The sequence below is a fragment of the Doryrhamphus excisus genome, chromosome 8 (genome assembly GCF_030265055.1).
Source record: "Doryrhamphus excisus isolate RoL2022-K1 chromosome 8, RoL_Dexc_1.0, whole genome shotgun sequence".
NCBI lineage: Eukaryota > Metazoa > Chordata > Actinopteri > Syngnathiformes > Syngnathidae > Doryrhamphus > Doryrhamphus excisus.
Window position 1 is genome coordinate 11,580,588 of NC_080473.1, and position 24,002 is coordinate 11,604,589.

The 24,002-nt window shown below is 39.3% G+C and overlaps 3 protein-coding genes and 1 long non-coding RNA gene across 5 annotated transcripts; 2 read left to right on the forward strand and 2 right to left on the reverse strand.

The window, feature by feature from the left end:
* Nucleotides 1–689: 689 nt before the first annotated feature.
* LOC131134931 (uncharacterized) lies at nucleotides 690–6,087 on the forward strand. The gene is made up of 3 exons (XR_009131493.1): nucleotides 690–744; nucleotides 4,375–4,448; nucleotides 5,040–6,087. It is a non-coding gene; the product is annotated as an uncharacterized LOC131134931 (long non-coding RNA).
* On the reverse strand, nucleotides 1,323–12,071 carry unc119a (unc-119 homolog a (C. elegans)). Of its 2 annotated transcripts, none has more exons than XM_058080641.1 (5): nucleotides 11,540–12,071; nucleotides 5,053–5,166; nucleotides 4,051–4,141; nucleotides 2,289–2,461; nucleotides 1,323–2,204 (listed from the first exon to the last, which is right to left on the reverse strand). In XM_058080641.1, the coding sequence occupies exons 1-5, from the start codon at nucleotides 11,661–11,663 to the stop codon at nucleotides 2,092–2,094; spliced, it is 615 nt and encodes a 204-aa protein (XP_057936624.1). In that variant the 5' UTR covers nucleotides 11,664–12,071; the 3' UTR covers nucleotides 1,323–2,091. The 2 variants fall into 2 exon arrangements, with proteins under 2 accessions (XP_057936624.1, XP_057936623.1); XM_058080640.1 differs by having other exon boundaries at nucleotides 4,051–4,144; nucleotides 11,540–12,069.
* A 997-nt stretch (nucleotides 12,072–13,068) lies between these two features.
* On the reverse strand, nucleotides 13,069–17,155 carry crybb1l3 (crystallin, beta B1, like 3). The gene is made up of 6 exons (XM_058079882.1): nucleotides 17,034–17,155; nucleotides 16,624–16,697; nucleotides 16,421–16,539; nucleotides 15,287–15,419; nucleotides 14,739–14,881; nucleotides 13,069–13,876 (listed from the first exon to the last, which is right to left on the reverse strand). The coding sequence occupies exons 1-6, from the start codon at nucleotides 17,113–17,115 to the stop codon at nucleotides 13,708–13,710; spliced, it is 720 nt and encodes a 239-aa protein (XP_057935865.1). The 5' UTR covers nucleotides 17,116–17,155; the 3' UTR covers nucleotides 13,069–13,707.
* A 2,063-nt stretch (nucleotides 17,156–19,218) lies between these two features.
* cryba1a (crystallin, beta A1a) lies at nucleotides 19,219–23,151 on the forward strand. Its single transcript, XM_058079921.1, has 6 exons — nucleotides 19,219–19,320; nucleotides 21,027–21,090; nucleotides 21,229–21,347; nucleotides 22,239–22,380; nucleotides 22,503–22,645; nucleotides 22,714–23,151. The coding sequence occupies exons 2-6, from the start codon at nucleotides 21,052–21,054 to the stop codon at nucleotides 22,859–22,861; spliced, it is 591 nt and encodes a 196-aa protein (XP_057935904.1). The 5' UTR covers nucleotides 19,219–19,320; nucleotides 21,027–21,051; the 3' UTR covers nucleotides 22,862–23,151.
* Nucleotides 23,152–24,002: the final 851 nt, after the last annotated feature.

A 24,002-nucleotide genomic window follows, 5' to 3' on the forward strand; every position in this document is an offset into this window, starting at 1 on the left:
GCTCATATTCAAGATATTTAATGATATTATTTTACATAAAAAAATCACATCTGTTTATAAAACCGATTTAGTCATTCTTGCTTAAAAATTATATTTATATTTTGAAAAGATTTAAATTGCACTTCTTTATCTGTCAAGAAATAAAAAAGAAATACCTTAAAGATGTTCTGATAAAGTACAGTTTTTGCCTTATTTTTCATAAATATCCTTTTTTGACCCAATACTGTATTGTGGAAACTATTGGCAATCTGCACTTCTGACTTACATTTTATTAATTAGTGACCTAAACCAAGAAAAATATCACTACTAGTGTTCCGGAAGCATTTTAGATCGGTGTTATTATTGTCCCAGGCCTAGTTCCCATGTGACATTGTTTTTTTGAATTGTCATATTTTAATTTGGCAACCCCCTTATTATTAATATATATTTACTTAATCCTATGTATATTATTTTGAATTATTTGTTGTATTCTTTTCTTAGAAAATCGGCATGTGTTGTCCATTTCATCCAAAAATTTAAATAATGCCATATAAAACACTACTGGGCAATATTGATAAAATAGTATAATCAGAGCAATAATATTTAATAATAATAATAATTGAACACTGTTACCCATATTTTTCATCGAGTTTGTCTCATACAATTTCTGTTCCAAATTCAAGTAGCCACAGAGCATTGGAAACATGCACCAGGAAGTGCAACCAAAAAGCAGGAAGTGGGGAAGACATACAACAACCCACACAGGTGAGCTGCTAAAAAAAAGAGGAATTACAGAAAACAGTTTCAAGCTTGAGGCTTAGGAAGTGAGAGCAAGTTGAAAGAAGACTGTAACATACTGAGAAATATGGTAATAACCCGAATATGTTTTTTTTCCTCTATCGGTGATACACGTACAGAGTTTCATCACTTGTATGTACTGGGCGGCCATCTTGACTCAATTTTCACGTACTTTACATTCATTAATTCATTCATTTTTTACCGCTTTTCCTCAATTAAATGTAATGAAATATAACTTTATGTTCCCTTATCACAATAGTGTTACACTATACATACACTATTTATGCATCTGAAAACTATGATAATAACTACGATTTATTCTGAAAATCATCCGTTTGCTTTCATTGTAGCAGACGGAAACACACGAGCGACACCGAGCGGTTGTCGAGAGGTATTACTGCAGTAAAATAGTTCGAACAAAAGATGGCAGCACAGGCTCATTGGGTGCAGTGCAGTGCAGCTTCATCTCATTTATCCAGCAATCAAGACACTCTTATTTAGTTGGATACTTTCAGCAAGAGAAAGAGAATAAAAAAAACACAGAATTTCGGAAAAAAAGTCCCATATTTATTGCATTGATGAAGTTTCAAAATTTGTTGACATAAATTACTTACATTTACCGCAATTAAAATGTATACAGTTGCACTTGAAATTAATCTAGCCCTCATTGTGAATTTTGCTTTGTTTTATTTATTTAATGCAAACTCCTGCAAGCTTACAAACTTTGGAAATAAAAATAATTTACAATGGGGATTGTATAATTCTGAGTGCAACTGTATTTGGAGTGGTCAGTGCTATAGTGCATGTATTGGATATCAAAATTGATACTGTATGTATGCTGTCTGACACTTCAAAATGGCTACTCCTTTGAAAAATACTCTTGACACAGCAGTGCTATTAAACTGAAAACAAAGAGAAAAAAATATGACACACTCACACACGCACACACAAAAATTCAACATTTGTCTGCCATTCTGAATTGAGTCACTCAGAAATAGAATCCATCAGTAGTACAAACTATATAAATATTAGACTCAGTAAAGACAAATAGTAATATGGCCTCTAACACTATTATTGGCTATAAAACACAATGCCCATCTAATGAACGAGTGGAGCCCACTGAGGTTGACTGATATGTACTGTATGGACACTGCGTGTGTACCGATGTATCGGTGTACACACACCGATGTATATTTCTACACAAGAGATTGATTAATGCCAGTGATCCGTCCATTGGGGTTCTTCCATTTGTGATCCTGAAGTTGTAGTTGTGTGGGGAAATGTCTAACGCAGGACGAGGATAAAATGGCGGTTCTACGGCCCCCCGCTGTAGGAATAGTCTGCCTTGTTGTGCATCACCAACTTGTTATCCACGAAGTAGAAGCTGTCAGACTGCGTCTCATAAGGATGTAGGATCATTTCATGCACTTCGGAGAGAGAACACAAGAGATTTGGGATTTACACGATGGGATCTTGATAAAGATGCATGTGAAGTATGCGCCTGTGCTTACTGATGTCCTCTGACAGCGCCGGGAATTCGTAGATGTGCTCGCATGTGTTCTTGCTGCTGGGCATGCAGAAGCCAAACTCAAAGTCAAAGCTTTTGAGCAGCTGGTCACGGAAGTAGTGTCTCTCGATCATACGGAAGTTGTTGATGGGCGTGTCGCCCACTGTGAACTCCACCCTGTACATACGTGCACAAGAGGACCTGCTCAATGCTTGGCATTAAATCCATTGCATTTCCATTCATTTGGTCATTTAGTACTACTAATCCTGAGCTGGAGCCTATCCCAGTCACACTTATGGACAATTTAGAGTCTCTACTGAACTTATATGCATATGCATATTTTGGGGATGTGGGAGGAAAATGGACTAGTTCCACACATAAGTCCAGGCTGAATTCAAAGCCAGAACGACTTGTCTGTGAGACAATCATGATCTACAAATTCAAGGGAAAAACACAAAATCCTTCAACAATCTTGTGACAAGTATCAACAATGTTCTTGTTTTTTTAATGCACAAGACTAGATACACACAAACTAAAAGCACGTCTAAAAACTTCAAGGTAGGGCTTGACAAGAAGAAACTGATGTTTGAGTTGGTCACCTGTTCAGACACAGTCTCAAGTTCTTGTTTTTTAATGCACAGGATTAGACACATGCAATCCAGAAAATGATATGATATGATATGATAAATGTTACACTTGGGGGGAAAAAGTGGGCTAATAAATTGACAATAAAAGCACAAATACTGCAGATTTCAGAAAACAACAGATGGAATGATACAGCACTCTACAAGAAGCAATGAAGTCTGTAAAATTAAATAATTAAAAAAAAATCCAAAAATTGTTACAAATATAATGATGAAAATTGTAATATTAATGATGATTATAATAATGTGATAATAATAACAATAATAATAATAATAATGATAAAGATTATAACAATAATGATAATAACAATAATAATACGTATATATATACGTATATATATATATATATATATATATATATATATATATATATAGATAATAATAACAGGGGAAAACAAGACTGTGGCATGAACATGATTATATCTTGCAAAAAGCATTTATAAGCTTTTGCTTCAGCCTACTCCTTTTGGGCTTGTGATCAGATAGTTGAATACAAATGTAAATAATGGAAAGTTATTTTTTGATTGATGTAAGAAATGCACTGTAATTTTTCATATATTTGCCCAAATAAAATAAAAAAAATGCTTGCCCTGTATATGCCTGCTATCATGTTGATACCAAAATCTGTAGTCCCGCCCACACTTCATGATTAGCTTCGGTATGGTTACAGTGTTCTGTTAATTCAGACCAGTTTTGACTCTATCACTGTGGTGCTGTTTATTGCTGGTAAAAGGAAACCTTGATGAGGCAAGAGCAAGCACAGCCCTCATTAGGCCAATTTTGTTGAAGATCAACGTACAAATGCTTTTATCTCCATTCTAGAGCCACTTTCATCTCCACAGACATCCTACATGTGGGTGTTTTTTGTACTGGATTCTGGATTTAATATTGCGGGCAGTGATTGTGTGCTAAAAACTTGTAGTTGTTTTTTGCGTTGACCAACATTGACAGCTTGCCTGTTCTGTATGTTCTCACTTGTCAGCCCACACAACCTCCTACATCCTGTCTGACTCTTCTTTGGAGCAGCAGGACTGAGTGTATCATTCAGCTTTTATTTCTTTCTCCCTTACTCTCTTCTTCTTTATTCCCATCTTTTCACACATGAACTGAACGCTGACTTACGTGGCTCCGACCTGCCGCAACTGCAGGAAGGCTGGGGTGAACTGGTATCGTACGAAGCGCCCAGCGTTGGGGTCGCAGTGCTTTCTGCCCCCTGCTAAAAAGCAAAGGAAATAAATCATAGTTAAAGAAAGATTAACTATATAAACAATGCAGCTTCCAAAGATACAATTGACCAATATTTTCAAGAAATATACAGTAATTTCCGGTGTATAAGCCACTTCTTATACTCCTTAATTAGCGGTGTGGCTAACTCATGACTGTTCTAATCTTGTGACATCTCCTTTACTTGTAACTACTAATCGTTTAAATTCTGTGCTTTGGCAGGAGCCAGTTACGAGCCAATCACCAGCTAGAGGGGAACTCACAAGAGCTTGTCAACCCATTGGAAATCACAAGAGGTCAGTCTGACTTACGGTGTCATCTTAAAAAGAAAGCTAAAATCATCAAACAGCAACTTAACACTCAAATGATAGCTAAGAAATATACAAGTACCAATACCGCTTAAAAATAAACAATTTAAACTTTTTCCCCACAGTTTTGTTCCGGCAAAGAGTTTGTCAGGGCACTGCATTGCCCCCAAGGGAGGCCGACATCATTGCAGTGCCCTGGCAGTCATAACCAATTGAATGTCTTGCTGGGACGAAATGCATTGCAGGTTGTTTTATATTGTATTGGTACTATTGGTGTATTTCTTGGATACCTTTTGAGTGTTAAGTTGCAGTGTGATGAGTTTAGCGTTTTTTTTTTTGCAAGATGACACTGTTAGCCAGGTTTTTATATTGAGTAATGACCTTCTTGAGAGCTCATGTGTAGCATAATATGGCATTTTATGACGTGCGGTTTATATATGTACAAATCCTTTCTAAATTGATACATTTACTACAAATGTATAATATGTCATATGTCATACATGGCGTTATATGCAATGTAAAAAAGCAAAAAAATGAAACATCACAAAACAAATGTTCCCTTTGTGGTCTGATTTGCAGGTTTTGAGCTGACCCGGTAGTGGAGGTTTGGTGATTTCAAACAGGACTGTCCCCGTCTCCATATCACGGATTTTAAATCTGGTGAAGTCGATCATGTGGACGTTTTCCTCTGGAGAACAAAGATAGTCTGAAACACAAAGGAAATAAGACCGCATTCACATACACTAGAATAATGTAATGCAGAGTGTTGATTGTTCCCAATTAACACAAAAGATGTAAACAGGACACATGTCACCCCACACATATTGACTGTTTTTCTGATCCACACAGGAAAAAAAAATCTAGAATGAACTTCTTTGACAACCACACTATGTGTGTATACATGTGTGTGAGATGCTACTTTGTCAACATGGGAGGAGGATTAAATGTAAGAGGCTTATTGTGTTTTACCATCACATGGACTGACCAGTGACACACACACACACACACACACACCTTGGAAAGTCTATGTTACCAGTCCAATGTTACGTAATCCATTTGACCACATGAATAATTAAACACACAACACTTAAAGACATACAAAACACAAGTATAACACACAGGGAAGCAACAGTGTGTGTACACCTGTGTGTACATACACACATTGCATGGTCTACTGTTTGTGGGTGGGTTAGAGAGCAGATGGCCCACATAGGATTTTGCCACCTGCTTGAGGATATTTATAGAGGTTTTAATAAAGTAAAGCACACTATTCTGTAGCTATTTAGAGCCAGCTATTTAAAGGTAGCTATTTTGGCTAATACATTGAACATGTGTGTTTGCATGCCACTGCATTAGCAGGAATTGCAATATTTTATGTTTATATAATTTTAGTATAATTAGTATATAATTAATGCATGTTTATGAACTCCGCTTAAAATATACTGTATTTCTTCCAATGGAATGTTGATTTTTTCGTTTCTGCTCCTAAACACACAAGGTTTCTATTATTCTGGCCTTAAAAAAACTTTGTAAGAGGGTTAACAGAGGTCTCTCTTAAATACAACACCCTCTTGCAACACTTTTGAAGGGGGGCATGTGAGCAGCTTACCAGCAAAGAGACTCAGAGGTGTACAGTCCGGGCCAGCAAGGCCTTCTCTGCTGGCCTAAACACTATCAGAAGCTCTGACCTACATTTATAACTTAGATTGTAGTATTAGTTCCATGAAATTGTACTACTTTATTCCCAGCAGTCTTAATTTTGTAGGATGTGTTGTGCTTGTCTGAACCCTTTATAACAGAGGTGCTCCTTTTACGCTTGTAACATTTGGCTGAGCGTCAAATTTACCACTGATCACCAAGGTACTAAATGCATCGCCCGCCACTGATGAGACTACACTGTCCAGTCTTCTGCAGCATCACACAAGTCTAAACACCGGACTTCATTGCATGACAACACAGAGCATCTACAATACATACCAATGCACATGTTAAATATGTATTCACACAGAATGGTATCAAGCAAGTTATCTATCACACGCCGGCATCATGTTTGTGTCTGTGTTTTTAATTTGGGGCGCTAATCCAAATCATAAGCTTTTGCTGACTCTTCTATTCTTAACACCGTGCGTAGAACTCCGCAGGCCTCATCCAGCCCCCATAATCCATTTGCATGAATAGCCTCCTCATCGTATCATCACATTATTGCGCCTATATTTCATTATTAGGAATTTCACCAACAAATTAATATATAGCTAGTTCTGAAACTGTAGTTTTAGCAGTAGTACTATGCAAAAGTCCACCACTCATTTTATTGTTTTAATGGACTTTTCCACGGCAATCATTACAAAATAGGTGTCCATCTAACAGAAATGATATTAATTATTAACTAGTTATTTGCTTTGTCACTTATGACACAAAATCTAAGATGTCAAGGTACAAAAAGTATGAAAGTGGCCCCCTAAGATGTTGGTGACCCACACATTTTCCAGTAAAAAAAACATGGTTCATAATTCCCTTGCTTTAATTGTGTAATGCGAACCCAAGAAACAATGTACTCAATGTTCAGGATTCAGGAGTGTAGTCACAGCTCAGACATTTGGAGCCACGGTCTGCTCTTTTCTCACAGTCGCTTGTGGCTACAAAATTAGATGTGTGCTGTGTGCCGACGAAAGTATCACAATGTAAAAACTGACTGATAAGTCATTTTGTGCTAGGAGTATGTAGGAGCATGGAAAAGATATGCTTTCTCGGAAGGCAGTCCTAATCTTGTATACTAACAGATAAATATACATACAAGAGCACGCACCTCATGGTCAATATTTCCAGGAGAGTCAGACCCGAGTGGGATACCCAAGAGAAAGTTGCCCGACTTTGTAAAACATTATGGCCAGATGTTTATGTTTTTGTATAGTTTGAACATTTCTATGCTTTTACCCCAATTGGCCTCTTTTCAAATCAATACTCAGCACCATTTTTAAAGGTGTAGAATTTTAGATACAGTTTTTGTATTAAAGGTCGGAAAACGGTGTATGTGTCCTAACATGCACAACCAACCGCTTGGCATAAAGGTGAAGAAATATGTCATGCTAAACTAATACAAAGAAAAAGCACTCCTTGGTTTCCTTTAGTGTTGTCACCTAGCAACCCTGATGATATGTATGGCAGATGAATTAGCTTTTTCCTTGCCTTCATCCACCTGGCTGCTCTGCTCAACTTGGTGTGCAGCAGCAAATCAAAGGCAATTCCGGGCGAGGGAGGCAGTGGCGCTATGGAAATGAGGTGTTTCACTTCAAGGAGTTGATGAAGGTGTTTACATGGACATTTACAACACAAGGCAATCTCTAGATTTCTTTATATTATGAATATTAAGAGAATAAATGACTGCAAGAGCCAGTTTTTTTCTGAATGCATGGAGATACTCTGACAAGATCATGAGGCCCATTTTTGTGCCACTGAGTCACAACCATCACATGATAATGATAATGCATAATAATGCACGGCCCCATGTTACAAAACTCAGGATACAATTCCTGGAAGCTGAAACCATCCTAGTTCTTGCATGACCAGCACACTCATTGGACATGTGAGCATTTTTCGGATGTAAGAATTATGTATATATTAAGTGTGGTAAGGCAGCAATGTTTTTGAAAGAGCTAAAGCGCTAACTCAAGACTCACTGCTGCTCTACTCTCACCACTTCATGGACAGCTGTTTCACTTGGGCTATAAGTGAGAACACCACACCCCACACCATAGTAACCCCCCCCAGATGGTGATGGCTATGTGCTTCAGACTTCAGGCCCTCATTTAAAAACACTTTAAGTATTCAGAATTCTGGTGTTGCAGAAACATTTATTATACACCACAACTTTTACAGACTGTGCAATGTTAATGTACTTGCTGATCAGATAATAAAATATACAGAAATGTTGCCTCCTGAAGAGGTGGAGATGTATGTGAGCTGGAAGGTGCTTGTCACTGCCGTCCTTCCACACAAGAAAAGCAAGCTTTAGCTAGCAGCAAATGCATGCAATACATTGTTTTGTTCTGCTGAATGGATTTGACTTCAATACATTTGATGAAAAGACTGTCTGACACCTTTCGAGAGGAAAAATAACTTGATTTGCAGAAACCGACAGGATGTAACCAAAGGGACACTCCTAAAGAGCAAGTGCATGCCACTTATAGCGCTTTAATCCCACAGATTAGCGTAGAATTACAGACTTTCAGATGCAGGGATTGACTTCACATAACACATTCCCTTCTGTCGGACTCTCCTATCATCATCATCTTCTGAATGCAGGTCACAATAATCCATAGTCTGGGGCAGCTGGTAATATTATCATGACGCGACCATCAAATGCTACAGTGCACATTCATTGGTGACCCAACTTCCTGTTTTCCCAGGACACATCATGTTTCTACATTCTGTCCTGATCGTGCTGTTTTTCATTCAGACATTAAATTGACTAGCGTTAGGGAAGTCTACTGTATGTGACATAACCTCGAAGGAGGCTGCCACGTGGGCTGCTATTTGAATAAGTACCAAAAAGCCAAAGAAAAAGAAAAACATATGTCGATCCGTCAGAGTTAATCCTCTGAGGCTGGCCGAGTTGAAGTTTTGTGAAATTGTGGACGTCATGCGTCATTATTTTTGTGGCGTTTTTTTTTAACTGTTTGGAATGTGTGCCTTTGGTTATTGATAGTATTTTGTAATATAACAATTTTCATACTGAAGAAGCATATTTTAGGTGGATTGAAATTATAAGGCATCTCTGAGTAAACTTCCAGTATTATTTGATTATGTCTTTCTTTGGGCATACTGTTCGGTTCATCGGTTCAAGATGTATAGCCTTTCTTTGGGGGGCTAAAATACTTGTTTTGTTGGTGACAGTTGGTGACATAAGGGTACTTAACTGCCTTCTCGGTAAGAATTTACATCTGCATTGTGAAGAAAGTGTCATATACCTGCAATACGCTAGGAGATACATAAAGACTACATAAATATACAAATTCTTCTCCTCTAGGCCAAAACACTCCACAGCCTACTCCTCCAAACACCCCTACTCTGTTGTGATTGGTCAGAGGTTGGCTGACTTTCCAAAGAATGTCAAACTGAAGAAAAAGAGTTATTATTGAATAAGGCCAATTGTCTGTGTATTGTACTTTGGAACCTAAGTCAAAAATGTAGAAAAACTAACGAAAGCCAAAAAAAAAAAACAATGGTAAGACTAGAAAGGTATTGGTAATCCGCAAAAGTATAATAATATCGCAGTTGTAATATTGCTCCCTCACTATATCACAGTTTTTTCCAAAATTAATAACTTAATTAATAATCATGCCATATTATTCATAAAAAAATATTGAAAGAAAAGTTATATATAGTATTCTGGTCGCGAGACATCAGTATGTTCTGAGACATTACATTAGATTACATTGACTAACCGACCATGGCTGAGATCGAATGAAAAAAAAGGTTATCCTCCCATTCTGTGTGGAAGTGGTATGTTTTTGTCTTCCTTGTCCTTCTTCCTCACTTTGTGTGAAACACTTTCTTTAGAATAAGTAAATTGGGGAGGCTAACTGGTTAGCTAAGTAGCTTATATTCACTTTATTATTAGTCAATCCTATGTCAGGGAAATTCACTTATTGTGGTCGGGTCTGGAACCAATTAACCGAGGGACAACTGTAATAAGAATGCTCTTTTTTGGAATAATGTTTTTTAAGGCAACATGTTTGCGTCGCAACTGCATCTCTCCAGAGGAAAAGCTCTGACTTTCGGGCACCTGTTGGTTTGCAGACCAGTTTTTCCCAACCTTTTTAGTCTTGTGTATCCACGGAGCCCTTTTGTCATACCATGAGTACCCGCTCACTCATACCTAATGATCATTCTCCAAAGGTAAAACTTTTCTGAAGTTTTTCTCCATGGCTCCTCCAAACTCCTTCCATGTCCATGTTTTTTGCCAATGCCATCTACCGCCAGAGTCCCATGGACCAAAAAGTCCAATTAGGACTTCTTCCCTCACTACCAATTGGTTCTGGGATTACTGCCACTACAGGCACCGACCACAACAAAGCTTCAACAAAAGAAGCCCGGAACACAGCCCACTCAGACTCAATGTCAACATGGCCAAGGCTGTCCCACAGTTGAGGGTTGAAGCTCCTGCTAAGTGCCTGCCAGGTCTAACCAGCATCTTACTCCACCAACTTAGCCAACTCACTCAAGTGGTGATTGGTTGTTTCCAAAATTGTCACTCATCATTGGAGTCTTTCGAACTTTTAAACTACTCTGCCAGGTCTCTCCACTATGACCTGTTTGTTGTGGGCGACTAGTCATAAACGGATCAACATCCTTTACGATTGTTGTGAAAACTATCCCGACCAATTTACTAACTATTTTTTTCACGTCCTACATTTTGACACTGGAAGCATTAAGTACCTGTGGTGTGTCATGTCCGTGGTGTTTCAGACCTCCTGACGTAATCCAGATTACACGTTAGTGATGAGTAGAGATTACTGCACCATCATGACTGATTTAAGTATTAACTCACTGATACAGCCCTGATAAAGCTTTTCCACCGAGGAGATGACGTACCCCTCGTCAGGTGGAACACATATTTATGAGAATTTGTGAACATTTCAAAGCTAATAAGCTAATAACCGTTGTCAATTATTATGTTGGCTGGATAAACCACATTAAAACACATAAGTAAAGCAGTAAATACCGCTATGAATAGGCATATGGGATTCAAGTAATAGGAAACAAATAACTGAAATGGTTGCACAGACTTTTTGATGACCTCTAATACTGTAATTGATTAATCTATTAGTCTATGGACCTGTTACAGTGTCTTGAGGTGGGGATCCACGCACAAGTAAAGTCAAATGGAACTCAAGTACAATATGCCTGTGTAGGATACTAAAAGTGTAGAGTTTTGGTGTCACGTCACCTGAATTCATATTTGAATGCAAATGTTGCAGGATAAATGCACAAGGCATCATATCTGTCACAGATGGCCACCACTGATCTTCATGCATCGGCAGGTCCCATGTTGCCAGGTTAGAACAGACTATACTTACTGTTGGTGATCTTTTGTAAGCCAAGCACATCCTCGGGCGTGATGACGCTGTTTCTGCGCAGTTCTTCCTCGGTGGTAACAGGGATGCCCATGTCTGATGAGTTGCAGCCTTGCTGCACTTTCATGTCCGGTGAGGAGCACTTGCGCGTGAAGCAGGAACACACTGGCGGGAACGAAGAGCTTTTCTGATAGGATGCGTGGAGAGCCGTGCGATGCCGTCGGCGTTGTCGTGGCCGCAGGAGGCTATTTGGTTGCGTCGAATGCTGCTGCCTTAATACAACACCACCGCCGCCACCGTGCTGAGAACAGGCTCAGTGCCCCGGTCCAAAATAGCCCATTCTCCGCGTCTCGCACCTCCCCTTCTCCTCTCGATCCGGTAAAAGATCACAATCAGCCCTTAGCTCCCTCCCTCCTTTACTCGCTCAAGGCTCATCGGCTCTCTCACAGGCTATTTAATCCAAATCCCGCAGCTTTGAGGGAGCACTGTGCACGCCTGGCAGTCTGCACTCGTCTCGTCAACACTGTGACCATTTTACACACTGCCTCTCTCTCTCTTTCTCCGCTCCTCAGGTAAACATGTCTTTAATATCTGACCTGCACACACTTTGCTGGGGCAGTGCACCACTAAATCCGGCAGATGGTGGTATTCAGCTTTCTTTTTAATATACTGTATTAACATCATATACAGTATACAAGCGATTTCATTTATTAGTAATGCAGTATACACAGTGTATATAAAGTATATACAATGCAAAAGTCTTTATTTTTATTTTCGTGATTTTTTTTCGCATCTGTTATTTACATTTAAATCCAACTTTATTGAGCAATTTTATATTTGGCTTCGCCGGATTTTTGTTCAAAGTTTGCGGGTTTTACGTTTTTCACAAACATATGTGCACATACAAGTAAATTGTATGTATATTTTGCCTAAATTAAGCATTTTTAAACATAAAATGTCTAAATTGCCCAAAATTCATATTGTGGATGTAGTAGTCCTAGTTATTCACTAGGTGTCAGTAATTGTTAGGTGAGACAGGCACTAGACTTTATTCCTTCATTCATTTTCTACCGCTTATCCTCACGAGGGTCGCAGGGGTTGCTGGAGCCTATCCCAGCTGTCTTCGGGCGAGAGGCGGGGTACACCCTGGACTGGTCGCCAGCCAATCACAGGGCACATATAGACAAACAACCATTCACACTCACATTCATACCTATGGACAATTTGGAGTCGCCAATTAACCTAGCATGTTTTTGGAATGTGGGAGGAAACCGGAGTACCCGGAGAAAACCCACGCATGCACGGGGAGAACATGCAAACTCCACACAGAGATGGCCGAGGGTGGAATTGAACTCAGGTGTCCTAGCTGTGAGGCCTGCACGCTAACCGCCGTGCAGCCCGCACTAGACTTTATCAATGGGAAAAAGAGGCTGTAATTTCACTCACATAGTGAAGACAATGATAGTATGTCATTTTAAGGAAATAAATAATTGCACACTGCAACAGAATCACACAAAATAAGAAAAAAACAGTACTGTTTAAAATGTGTATTTATTTCCATTGGAAAGTTTCCAGATGCCAGCATCCCTGAGAAGGTGTAGATCTAAATCTTCTTGACGGGCCCATGGATGAGCTCAAGTGGACCAGCCAAAAGGTGATCATGTCTGCGTGAAGTACAATCCTGCATATCCACGCTTCCTCTTGTTCAATGATAACATGTCATTGGAGCGGAGGTCCTGTGTGGATGTCATGAGACGATACCTCCTGTGTTGATATGAAATACTATGTTTTGTCTAAGGGAGACTGCTGTGTTGTGTAAAGCTCACTGGCATCATTGTAACTGGAACACAGAGGTGTGAGTAAATGCAATAAAAGGGTTGAAATAGCCCCGAAACATATTTTCAACACAAACGGCTAACTATGAAGAAAACATGATCTTTTTCGGATGAGGTCTGGAGACAGAGAGCATTTGCCACCTACTAATTTTTTTTACCAATAGTACAGCTACTCTGGAAGTTTGTGAACTTCACACATACCCCCATAATTGTGCTGACAAAATCAGTAACAATATTCAGAAGCAATCTGCTTGTGCAGGAAAGTGGTCACGAATTTGAAAGGTCCTGCTAGTTGATAAGCTTGACCTTTTTTTGCCAACGGAGGCCTGTCCGAGTCTATGCGCTCATCTCGAAGCAGCCTCTGCGGTGCGTTTGCATGTCTTTCACCCTGCGAATGGACTGGATCTGAGGGTGGTGGGCTCCCCACTCATTCCAGTGCTTGTAGGCGCCCATTTCCAATATATACTGGTAACCACGGTAGCCAGGGTACTGGTAGGCCACCCACCTATGAAGAAGATCAATGTGTCAATTGCTTCTCATAACATAAATACACGGAAAATCAAGAAAATGAAATAAAATGAGAATAGAATTTCAAAATAGTTGTTGTCAGTCATGCAGACTGCAGTGCATCACAATGAGGTGTTGTGACACACTTATGGATGTAAATTAAACATCAACACCTTACATATGTACCAATATTAAACTGAAAAAGACTCATAATCTAGAGTTTTATGCATGCAAAGCAACTGGCGGCGCCAAACAAGCAGAGCTTTTCCTCCTGTCACACCGGTCACCTGAAGCCACAGAGAGCACCAGAAAAAAAAGTGGCTAAAATGTTGGGCTAGTTAGCAAAACTGTTGTTTGTGATTTTCCTTTTGTTACAAGTTAAGCAGTTGATGTTTGCTAAATACAAGGATGAAGGGTCTTGAACCAGTCATGATGTGCTATATATATCACTATATTGACACTTACTATCGTACCCATTAAGTCATTGTATGGTCATGTCACCTCGTACTTCGGTACGTGACAAAAAAAATAAAAATAATTTAACTATATTAGGAAAGCAGGAAGTGAACAAATGTAACAGTTACTGATTGTAAAACCACCAGAGGGAGACTACCAGATACCAGACTACCAATTGATGCACTCAATTATAATCTGATGCATGTTCAAAAGAATTAAAACCATTACCATTACAATTACAATCTATCAGCTGTTTTCCCAAAAACGTCTTATATAATATTTGAGTCAATAGAGTACAATTTTGTAGCCCTAACAAAATCTGTGTACTGTATATGAAACAATTTGTTCATCTTTACACTTTCATTTTCTCATAGTTAGACACATTTAGAAAAGAAAGTACTTACATTCCACCAGTGACCTGAATACTAGCGACGCGGTCCTGGAAGCCGTAAGACCAAAGGCTTGGAATATCCTCATCACACACCTCCATCTTCCGACCTTCAAAGTTTGTGCACTCATACAGGCAAATTTTGTGGTCCTGAGGATCCTAAAAACACACACGACACTTCATGGTTTAGTGTGGGTCTTACTTCATGTAACATGAATACGTAAAGAACAAAAATCCATCCATCGTGTTCAGGGTCATAGCTGACTTTGGGTTCACCTTAGACTGGCCGACTCACGGTAACAACTATGGACATTTTAGAGTCTCAACCATAACTTAAGATGCATGTTTTTGGAACGTGGGAGGAAAACCTACACAATCAAGAGGATAACATTCAAATTCCACACTTAGATTTGAATCCAGAGCCCTCAGGCTGTGAAAAAAATGTGCTAACCAAGTTCTCAGCCAAGCTAAGTTGTCTTAAATGTATCATATCGTTGACTGCGTCTGGAGACGCACATGTTAGTAGATATGTACAGTATGTACCGATACTTCTCCTGAACTTACCATTTTGACTGGCCTGACTGACATCAGGCGGTCACACCTATAGCTGTTGGACCAGGTGTCCCAGCGGGGATACTCTCCTTTCTCCAGGATGAACATCTCACCGTTCATGTTTTGCTGCTCAAAACCCACCCAACTGCATGGAGACATAGAGGACAACACGTGTATGACATCTATTTTTACTATGAGGGACTGTACTTTACCACTAATTGTTTTGCTATCCAAATTTTCAGAAAGTTAAGGACCTGGGGCCATACTCTTAGATCTTAAATGTCAAATTGACTGAATAATATGACTGGTACGCATCAAAAGCAGTCTAGCTAAGCTAAACTTCACCATAGCTAGCTGACAACAAACATAAGTAGTGCTCATGCATATGTAGGAAGAAGATGGGAAGTTGGAACTCCATGACAAACAAAAGCTTTAAGAGTTACTGCAAAATTGCTTTTCTGAATGAATGACTTCAGTGTCGGTCAAGAACGAACGGGTCAAAGGAACTAGTTATTTTTTTGTGAACGGAATGAACAAGGTCACCGCCCCTAAAATACCCGTTCAGTCCGTTCAGTTGCAAATGGAGTCAGTCATTTCTCTCTGTGGGTGGCTGGGGTTAGCTGACTGAAAGACTCGGTCTTTCTGATTGGAAAGGCCAAGGCCGAGAGATTGACCCGGTCAATCTCGAAAGACCTCGGTCTTTCAGTCAGCTAGTCAGCTTTCAACGATACGATAAGACAGGCAATAGCGCTGTGTCCGTCAATTTGTCGGTCAATTTCATAACGCCGGACTGGGGAGCTGAGACAGTCGGATCCGGAGGGTCGTAATACTTCAGATTTCACGGTACGTCATCACGTGTTGTTGCACTGTTGAGGCGGAACGAACATGAACATGAGTGAACTCGATATGGCTGACCGGGTCTATACACAGAAGGAGATCACAGGCTAACAACAAATTGACCAAAATGAACAGAACTGATGTTTTTACGAATGAACCGAGAATGATCCGGTTCACTCAAAGGAACAGTTTTGCCCACCGCTAACTGCTTGTAGAAAGTAAACACACATCTGATGCCATCTGTGGGCTGCAATTTCGTTTTCGGACTGCAGGTTGCTATCCTATCTGACAGCAGTTCTAATGACTTACGGTCCATTCTCTACCCGGATGGAGCCGATTCTCTCGAAACCCTTCTCGCACAGGTTATTGCACTCTCCAAACAGGTCCATCCTCCGACCTTGGAAGTTCTCAAATTCAAAGAGGTGTATCTGTTGAAAAAAACAAGCATACAAGGGATTTATTTTGGAATATTTAGCTTGCACCCTGACCTCATCTGTGTGTCTTTTAGTTACCTTGTGACTACGCAGCCCCATGGCAGAGTGGCTGCCAATGCTGCCTTGAGCACCTGAGTGAGACATGATCAGATCTACAGAGAAACAGGAAGAAACACACACACTTAAATAGTATTCCGGGTGTACTTTTACTTGAAAAAAACAAGCTATTTGTTTTTAACGCTTAAATCACCAATGCAATCTAATCTTGGTTTAATCTTAATGGACTTCTCAGTCAGTTTCCAGTTATAACCTCTCCAATTTGTCCAGCCAGAGAAAAACCTATTTGCCAAAACGTCCCCGGTGTAATAAATCACTCCCATGACAATATTCCATCTGCTCACTCTCGGCTGATGAGAAGAATCACACTGGAAAAAAAACAGCACTAATCCTTTTCGTTATTTTCTGCAGGTTCCACAGTGAAAACTTACTGTTACACAGGCAGGCAGAAATGGGTCGACCTATGGAGAAAGTGATGGGCACTGTGTGAGCGAGAGGGTAATATATATACATTTACATCCACTGCCAGAGTACAGAGGGAGGATTGCTCAGTCCTCATTGGCCGCTCCTGCAATCAGGGGTCAAAGGTCACAATGCTTATCTGTGGCGGACAAGTCGTGCTGACTTGGCTGACTGTTTTGTTGTGCAGCTCTATTGTTAGAAGAACGGACATTCACTGTCATCAGCATAAAGTTAAACATACTCTCACGCACACACACACGGTCACGTTCAGCATCTTTTCACTACTTTAATCTCTTGGCTTCATCTCCAGTCTTTTTTTTTTTTGGTCCCTTTTTGGTGAAGCTGGTTCATGAAGGCTCGAGAACTAACTTTTTGCGCCAGACGGGTTGTGTCATTATGATCCACAGGGTATGGTGATGGGCCACTTTAAATTTTTTTTTAAACCAACCCATGTAGATATGCACAAACATTTGTATATTTCTCAAGGAAAAAACAGCCTGCATCTCAGCTTTGTGTTTTCGGCGTATTATGAGTCTTACAATAGTATAATATAATAACATTACAGTATTATTTGAATATTTATATATGCTTTTATCCACACATTGCAGCATATTATTTGTTTTGTTTATATCTCATAATATTCTAATTTAAAAAAAACAATAATATAATGAGAATAGTATATCATTAAAGACTAAAATATGTACTTTTAAAAAAAATAATTAATATCACACGTTTATGCTACTTCTTCTCTTGATGTTATGACTTTATTATCCTAATATTTTGTCTTTATTCTTGTTTTATTCTTTTTTTCATTTTTGTTCTTGCTTTTGCCTTGTTTAATTGTTTTTTAAATTGTGCTGAGAGTCCATTAAAAAAAAGGTGAATGTCATAAATAGCTGCTGTAGATGCTGTAATTATAACAGGGGAATAAAATGAATGTGAATGGGGTGTTAATTGGAAGAAAGCAATTATTGTATTCTAAAACTCGTTATATGTAACAACTTTTTTAAATATTTAATAATGATTTGCTCGTTATCTCACTGACCACATGGGCATTTATGAGCAAAAATATTGCACAACGCAAGAGCAGAACCAGTGCGGTAATTCCATGAAGGTGCAAACTATGTACATGTTCAATACATCATATATTACACAGTGAAGTGAGGTTATAGTGAAGTGATAGAATCTTTCCTTTTTTTGAGCGATTCATCACACAGAGTCATATGACAAGGTCAGTTGTGTAAATGGTTGTGTGTAGGTAAGTGGCTTTCTTTGTGTGCATGGCATGCACCGTCCGCCATAGTGTATGTAGTATGTGCATGACGGAGCATGTGTGCAAACAGAAGTGACAAAGAGGAGGTGAAAGGACCCGAGATGGAATAGACTCAGTCAGATGCAGTAAGTATGTATTCTTGTAATACCGTTTAAGCTTATTGTGAGTCTAGAGAAACATTTGATATTAATGGGAGAAGTTTTATACAGGGTCAGGCAAAAATTTGTAGGTTAAATAAAAGACAAATAAAGTAAAAACACAAAAAAGGGTTATTATTTTCAAAAAGTACATATAATGCCATTTTGCTTTGTTTCTTCATTGTTTTTCGTTTATTTTTCAGTTGCTGCCATGAATTGGACAGGTGAGCATGGCGCTTTCATTGTGGAAATGTTTGTCAAAATAAACCGATCCGTAACTGCAACACAACGAGCATTCCGTTTGCACTTCAATCTAGGTAGACATGATCCCACACCAGCTCGAAACACCATTTGATTTAATGAAATGAACTGAATGGCATTATATGTACTTATCAGAAATAAAAACACTTTTTTGTTTCTTTACTTTATTTTGCTTTTATTTAACCTACAAATATGTCAGATCATTATGCCTGACCCTGTAGGTGTTGTTTTTAAATGACATGTTCTTACATCTTAACCACCAAGAACATGCACCACTGCGGTGATTCGTGTTCTGGCCGATGCGGTGTTTGCGCTGCTGTTCTTTTGCAACTCATGTGCTTATCTGCACTGGGCATGTTGCCCTCCATCTCGGTCCACTGTGGCAAATAAAAATCCAGCAGCTCACCGTCCAACAATGGTAGCAGCAGCAATGTGCTGACGGTAGTCCGGACCCAAAGGCAGCGTTACTTCTCAGTACCGCCATGTATAAATAGACCTGTTTGCTCTGGGGTCAGGACGTGGTTTTTTGTGGAGCCCCCCACTGTGAACACTAGACCGCCTCGCCTTTCTTTGGGGCCTGGTCAGGTAAGCCCTCCCTGTCAGTGCATTCAGACTATAGCAGAGCATTGTTGCTTTACATTTGTGTGTCCGGTCTTTGTTGTTCCTGCTGAGTCACATACATGTCGTGTATAAGTGAGGTCAGACATGCACCATACATTGGCAAAAAGAATTCTTGCTGCGTAGAATTGTGCCACTCATTCTGGTGTTTTACACCCTAGCTAAAGCTAAGGGAACCAAAATATCACCTTTCAGTATATGCAGTGCATTTCTATAGTAGTGCAATGGCAATAATATATACAAGCACAGTACATACACTACTGGTCAAAAGTTTATAGCAACAAATTACTACTAATTAGTACAATGCTGTTCAACCGATGTTAACACATGTATAGTACCACTGTTTCTACACAGACAGAGGCGGTACGAAGTACTCCAGAGCCAACTGTACCTCCAGCTTTAAATTTTTTACCCATTTTGGGGTCCTCCAAACAGGTCTTATTTTTAGAATTCTTAAGCGACTTGAATTTCATTATATAACTGGAAAAATTGGGGCGTTGTAAAACGTTTACCAGTAGAGTATATAAAGGCTGAATATTGATGCAATTCTTGTATTGGATTCAATTGAATTAGCCGTACTAAAATAATGCTGTTCTTGTTTTCCAGTTACTTCCAGTAAGTATTTCAAACGTTACAGTGCCGTTACCAGTAAAATGGTACGCATTACTATTCACTGATATCTCTCTGACGATTCAGTCGCCGTTGTTCACTAGTACTACACAGCAGGGGCCCGCCAATCAAAGTCAGAGTTTTATGCTGGCGATTCCGATGACATGAATCAAGCATACATTTTTGAACTGATTCAACTGATTTATGAGTGCTAAAATCGGATAATTCCACTACACAAGCCACTACACTGCAAACGGGGATCGCTACAAGCTGTAGGCTGCAAAAGTACAAGCCAGAGGTGATCGGCTTTGAAATGGATGGATCAAGCTTCCCTTCTACACAGGAAGCTAAATATTGTATGTAGTCAAGAAACGTTATGGTTGAAAAATGCAAGTCTTGAGCTCAATTTAACTCTAATTATATGTATATAATTACCTTTCTTGACTACATGCAATATTTAGCTTCCTATATCTATATATAGATATAGATATATATATCACTATATTGACAGTTACTATGGTACCCATTATGTCATTGGATGGTCATACCACCTCGTACTTTGGTACGTGACAAAAAAAATTTACATTTTTTTCAAGTTTTTGAAAAATATAATTATATTTGGAAAGCAGGAAGTGAACAAATGTAACAGAGGGGTAGGATTTAATAAGCTATAAGCTTTAATAAGCTATACATACATACATATATACATATATATGTCACTAAATTTACAGTTACTATGGTACTCATTATGTCATTGTATGGTCATATCTCGTACTTCAGTACGTGACAAAAAAAATTTATAAAACAAAGTTAATTTTTGTATTATATTAGGAAAGCAGGAAGTGAACAAATGTAACAGTTACTGATTGTAAAAGTACCAGATGGAGGGGTAGGATTTAATAAGCTTTGCTTCTTCCTACTCCTTTTGGACATGTGGAACTGTGAACTGATTATGGGATGCATTCAATTGTAATCTGATGCATGTTCAAATGAAATAAAACCATTACCATTACCAATATCATTGAACATACATAACAATATTCCTTTGTTTCTCTGCTTTGAAGCTAAATCCCAACCAGACACGATAGCATGGATCTGAATAATCCCAACCTACTGGGACCATGGAAGGTAAGTCATACCTACCTACAGTATATTCATGAATGATTTATAGCTAACCGGCATTCAATCCTTGATATTTTTTATTCTGTTGTGTGTATCTGCACATACATGTTCATACCACATGTATGCATTTATGTCCTCTCCTAGATCACAGTTTATGACCAGGAAAACTTCCAGGGGAAGCGGGTGGAGTTTACCTCCTCCTGTCACAATATTATGGAGTCCAGCATGGACAACATTCGCTCCCTGAAGGTGGAATGTGGAGCGTAAGTCACGAGTAATAAATATCCATGCATCCATTTTGGATACCGCTTGTCCTCATTAGGGTCACAGATGAGCTAGAGCAGGAGTCTCAAACACGCGGCCCGCAGGCCAAATGTGGCCCGCAGGACACTAGTTTGAGGCCCCCGCCTTGATATGAAAGTTTAATGTTTGATATGGATGCTGTATGGTATCATGTACCCAGAAAAAATTATTACGTTTGATTAATGTTCATGTTAAAGGTTAAATAACTGTTAATAGTTATCCTCCCTATCCGTGTGGAAGTGGTAAGTTTTTGGCTATTTAAGTTTAAAGGAAATAACTTGAAGGCTACCGTTTAGGTCGCTAGCTCTCTAGTTTGCGAGTTAGCATGTGTCTCAAGACCCTGCAGTTGCGCAATATGTTGTAAATAAAAAGAGTATAAATGTGACTATAGTCGTGTTTTGTCATGTCTACAGGGCTCTAATAATGCTTTGTTAATTTTAATCTGAAAAAAAAAATTGTCTATTTGCTGTTTTATTGTTATTATTATATTTATTTATTTATTACTGATTGATTGATTTTCTTTATTCTTGATTTGTTTATTTATTTTTCATCTTATTTTGTGTAGAAAAATAAAAAGTAAGATATTTGAGAACAGTGGAATGTTTTATCAGAGCTTTTATTGTAGAAAATCGAAACCAAAGCAAAGTTTATTCATTTTTCTGTTTTTAATAAATGCGTTTTTTGGGTTTTTTTTTTTTTTGGAAAACCTGATGCGGCCCAGTCTCGCCCAGACCCTAGCTCTAGTGGCCCCCAAGTAAATTGAGTTTGAGACCCCTGAGCTAGAGCCTATCACAGCTGACTTTGGATGCAATTTTGTCTCCTAATATCTATTCATTTCATGTGGAGAGCAGTTGGACAGGATATGAGCACTCCAGCTTCTGTGGACAGCAATTTGTGTTAGAGAGAGGCGAATATCCGCACTGGGAATCTTGGAGCGGCAGCAACGCCTACCACACCGAGAGGATGATGTCCTTCCGCCCCATCTGCTCTGCTGTGAGTCTATACCGTTGATTCAAAGATTAAACAGCTGACTCACTTGTCATTAGAGATGAGCGAACCGCTAAAAATAGGCCTTTTACGATGGTTACTAATATGGACCATACATGTGTGTGTAGAACCACAAGGGTTCTAAGATGGTGGTGTATGAGAAAGAGAACTTCATGGGACGCCAGTGGGAGATAAGCGACGACTACCCGTCACTGCAGGCTATGGGCTGGGGAACCAATGAGATTGGATCCATGCACGTTCAGAGCGGGGCGTAAGTTGATGATGTAAGGCCTACAGTACATATCAAACACCAGTGACCTCATCTTCTTCTTGTTCCAGGTGGGTGTGCTACCAGTTCCCTGGTTATCGTGGTTACCAGTACATCATGGAGTGTGATCGGCATGGCGGCGAGTACAAACATTACAGAGAATGGGGCTCCCATGCTCAGTCATTTCAGGTGCAGTCGCTGCGTCGCATCCAGCAATGAGACCTCCTCTTCTTTAAAAGTCTTCCTCCTCCTTCTTCTCCTCCCTCCTTTATAATCATTCCAGCACTTCCCCGGTGCTTCTCTTCCAAGATGTCTACTACTGATTTGTTGTGTTGCGAGATGGAAATGAAAAGACAGGATTGAATGGAACTGGAGTGTGAGAGAGAAAGAGAGCAGCAGTGGAGAAAAACTGGTGACCCACTGAGAGCGATAAATGAAAGTGTCTTGAGATGTTTGTCAAGTTATGAGGGCAAGAAAATGGACAACTCCAAATAAAGAATATAACTTCATGCTTGTTAAGTATATTTCAATCCGGTGTTCATTCCCACACACATTAGCTACACTTGCATTATGCAAACCAAACATTTTAACTTTAATAGAATGGCCTTTATTGTCATTATACAAGATGTACAGTTTAACAAGATATATACAAGATATCCAAGATATACACATAATATTGCACAGGAGCAGATATGTATTGCAGACATTCATTCATTCATTCATTCATTCATTTTCTACTGCTTATCCTCACAAGGGTCGCGGGGGTGCTGGAGCCTATCCCAGCTGTCTTCGGGCGAGAGGCAGGGTACACCCTGGACAGGTCGCCAGCCAATCACAGGGCACATATAGACAAACAACCATTCACGCTCACATTCATACCTATGGACAATTTGGAGTCGCTAATTAACCTAGCATGTTTTTGGAATGTGGGAGGAAACCGGAGTACCCGGAGAAAACCCACGCATGCACGGGGAGAACATGCAAACTCCACACAGAGATGGCCGAGGGTGGAATTGAACCCTGGTAGCTGTGAGGTCTGCACGCTAACCACTCGACCGCCGTGGTATTGCAGACATATTTCAGATATATTCATTTTAGTGCAATGATGAATGGTGTATACAGATGAGTAAAAGTCACATATGAATGTATTGTATTGAGCGTATTAACCATGCATCATACTTACATCCATACACACGACATACATGTTTCTTTGTTGTTTTATTTTATTTCTACAATATGCTGATAGCCAGCAGAAAAAAAGTGCAGACTGCAAAGGGCCCCTGTTTTTACACTTTAAAATATACACTTTATATACATATGTATATACATACAGTACATATAGAAATATATGGACACACAC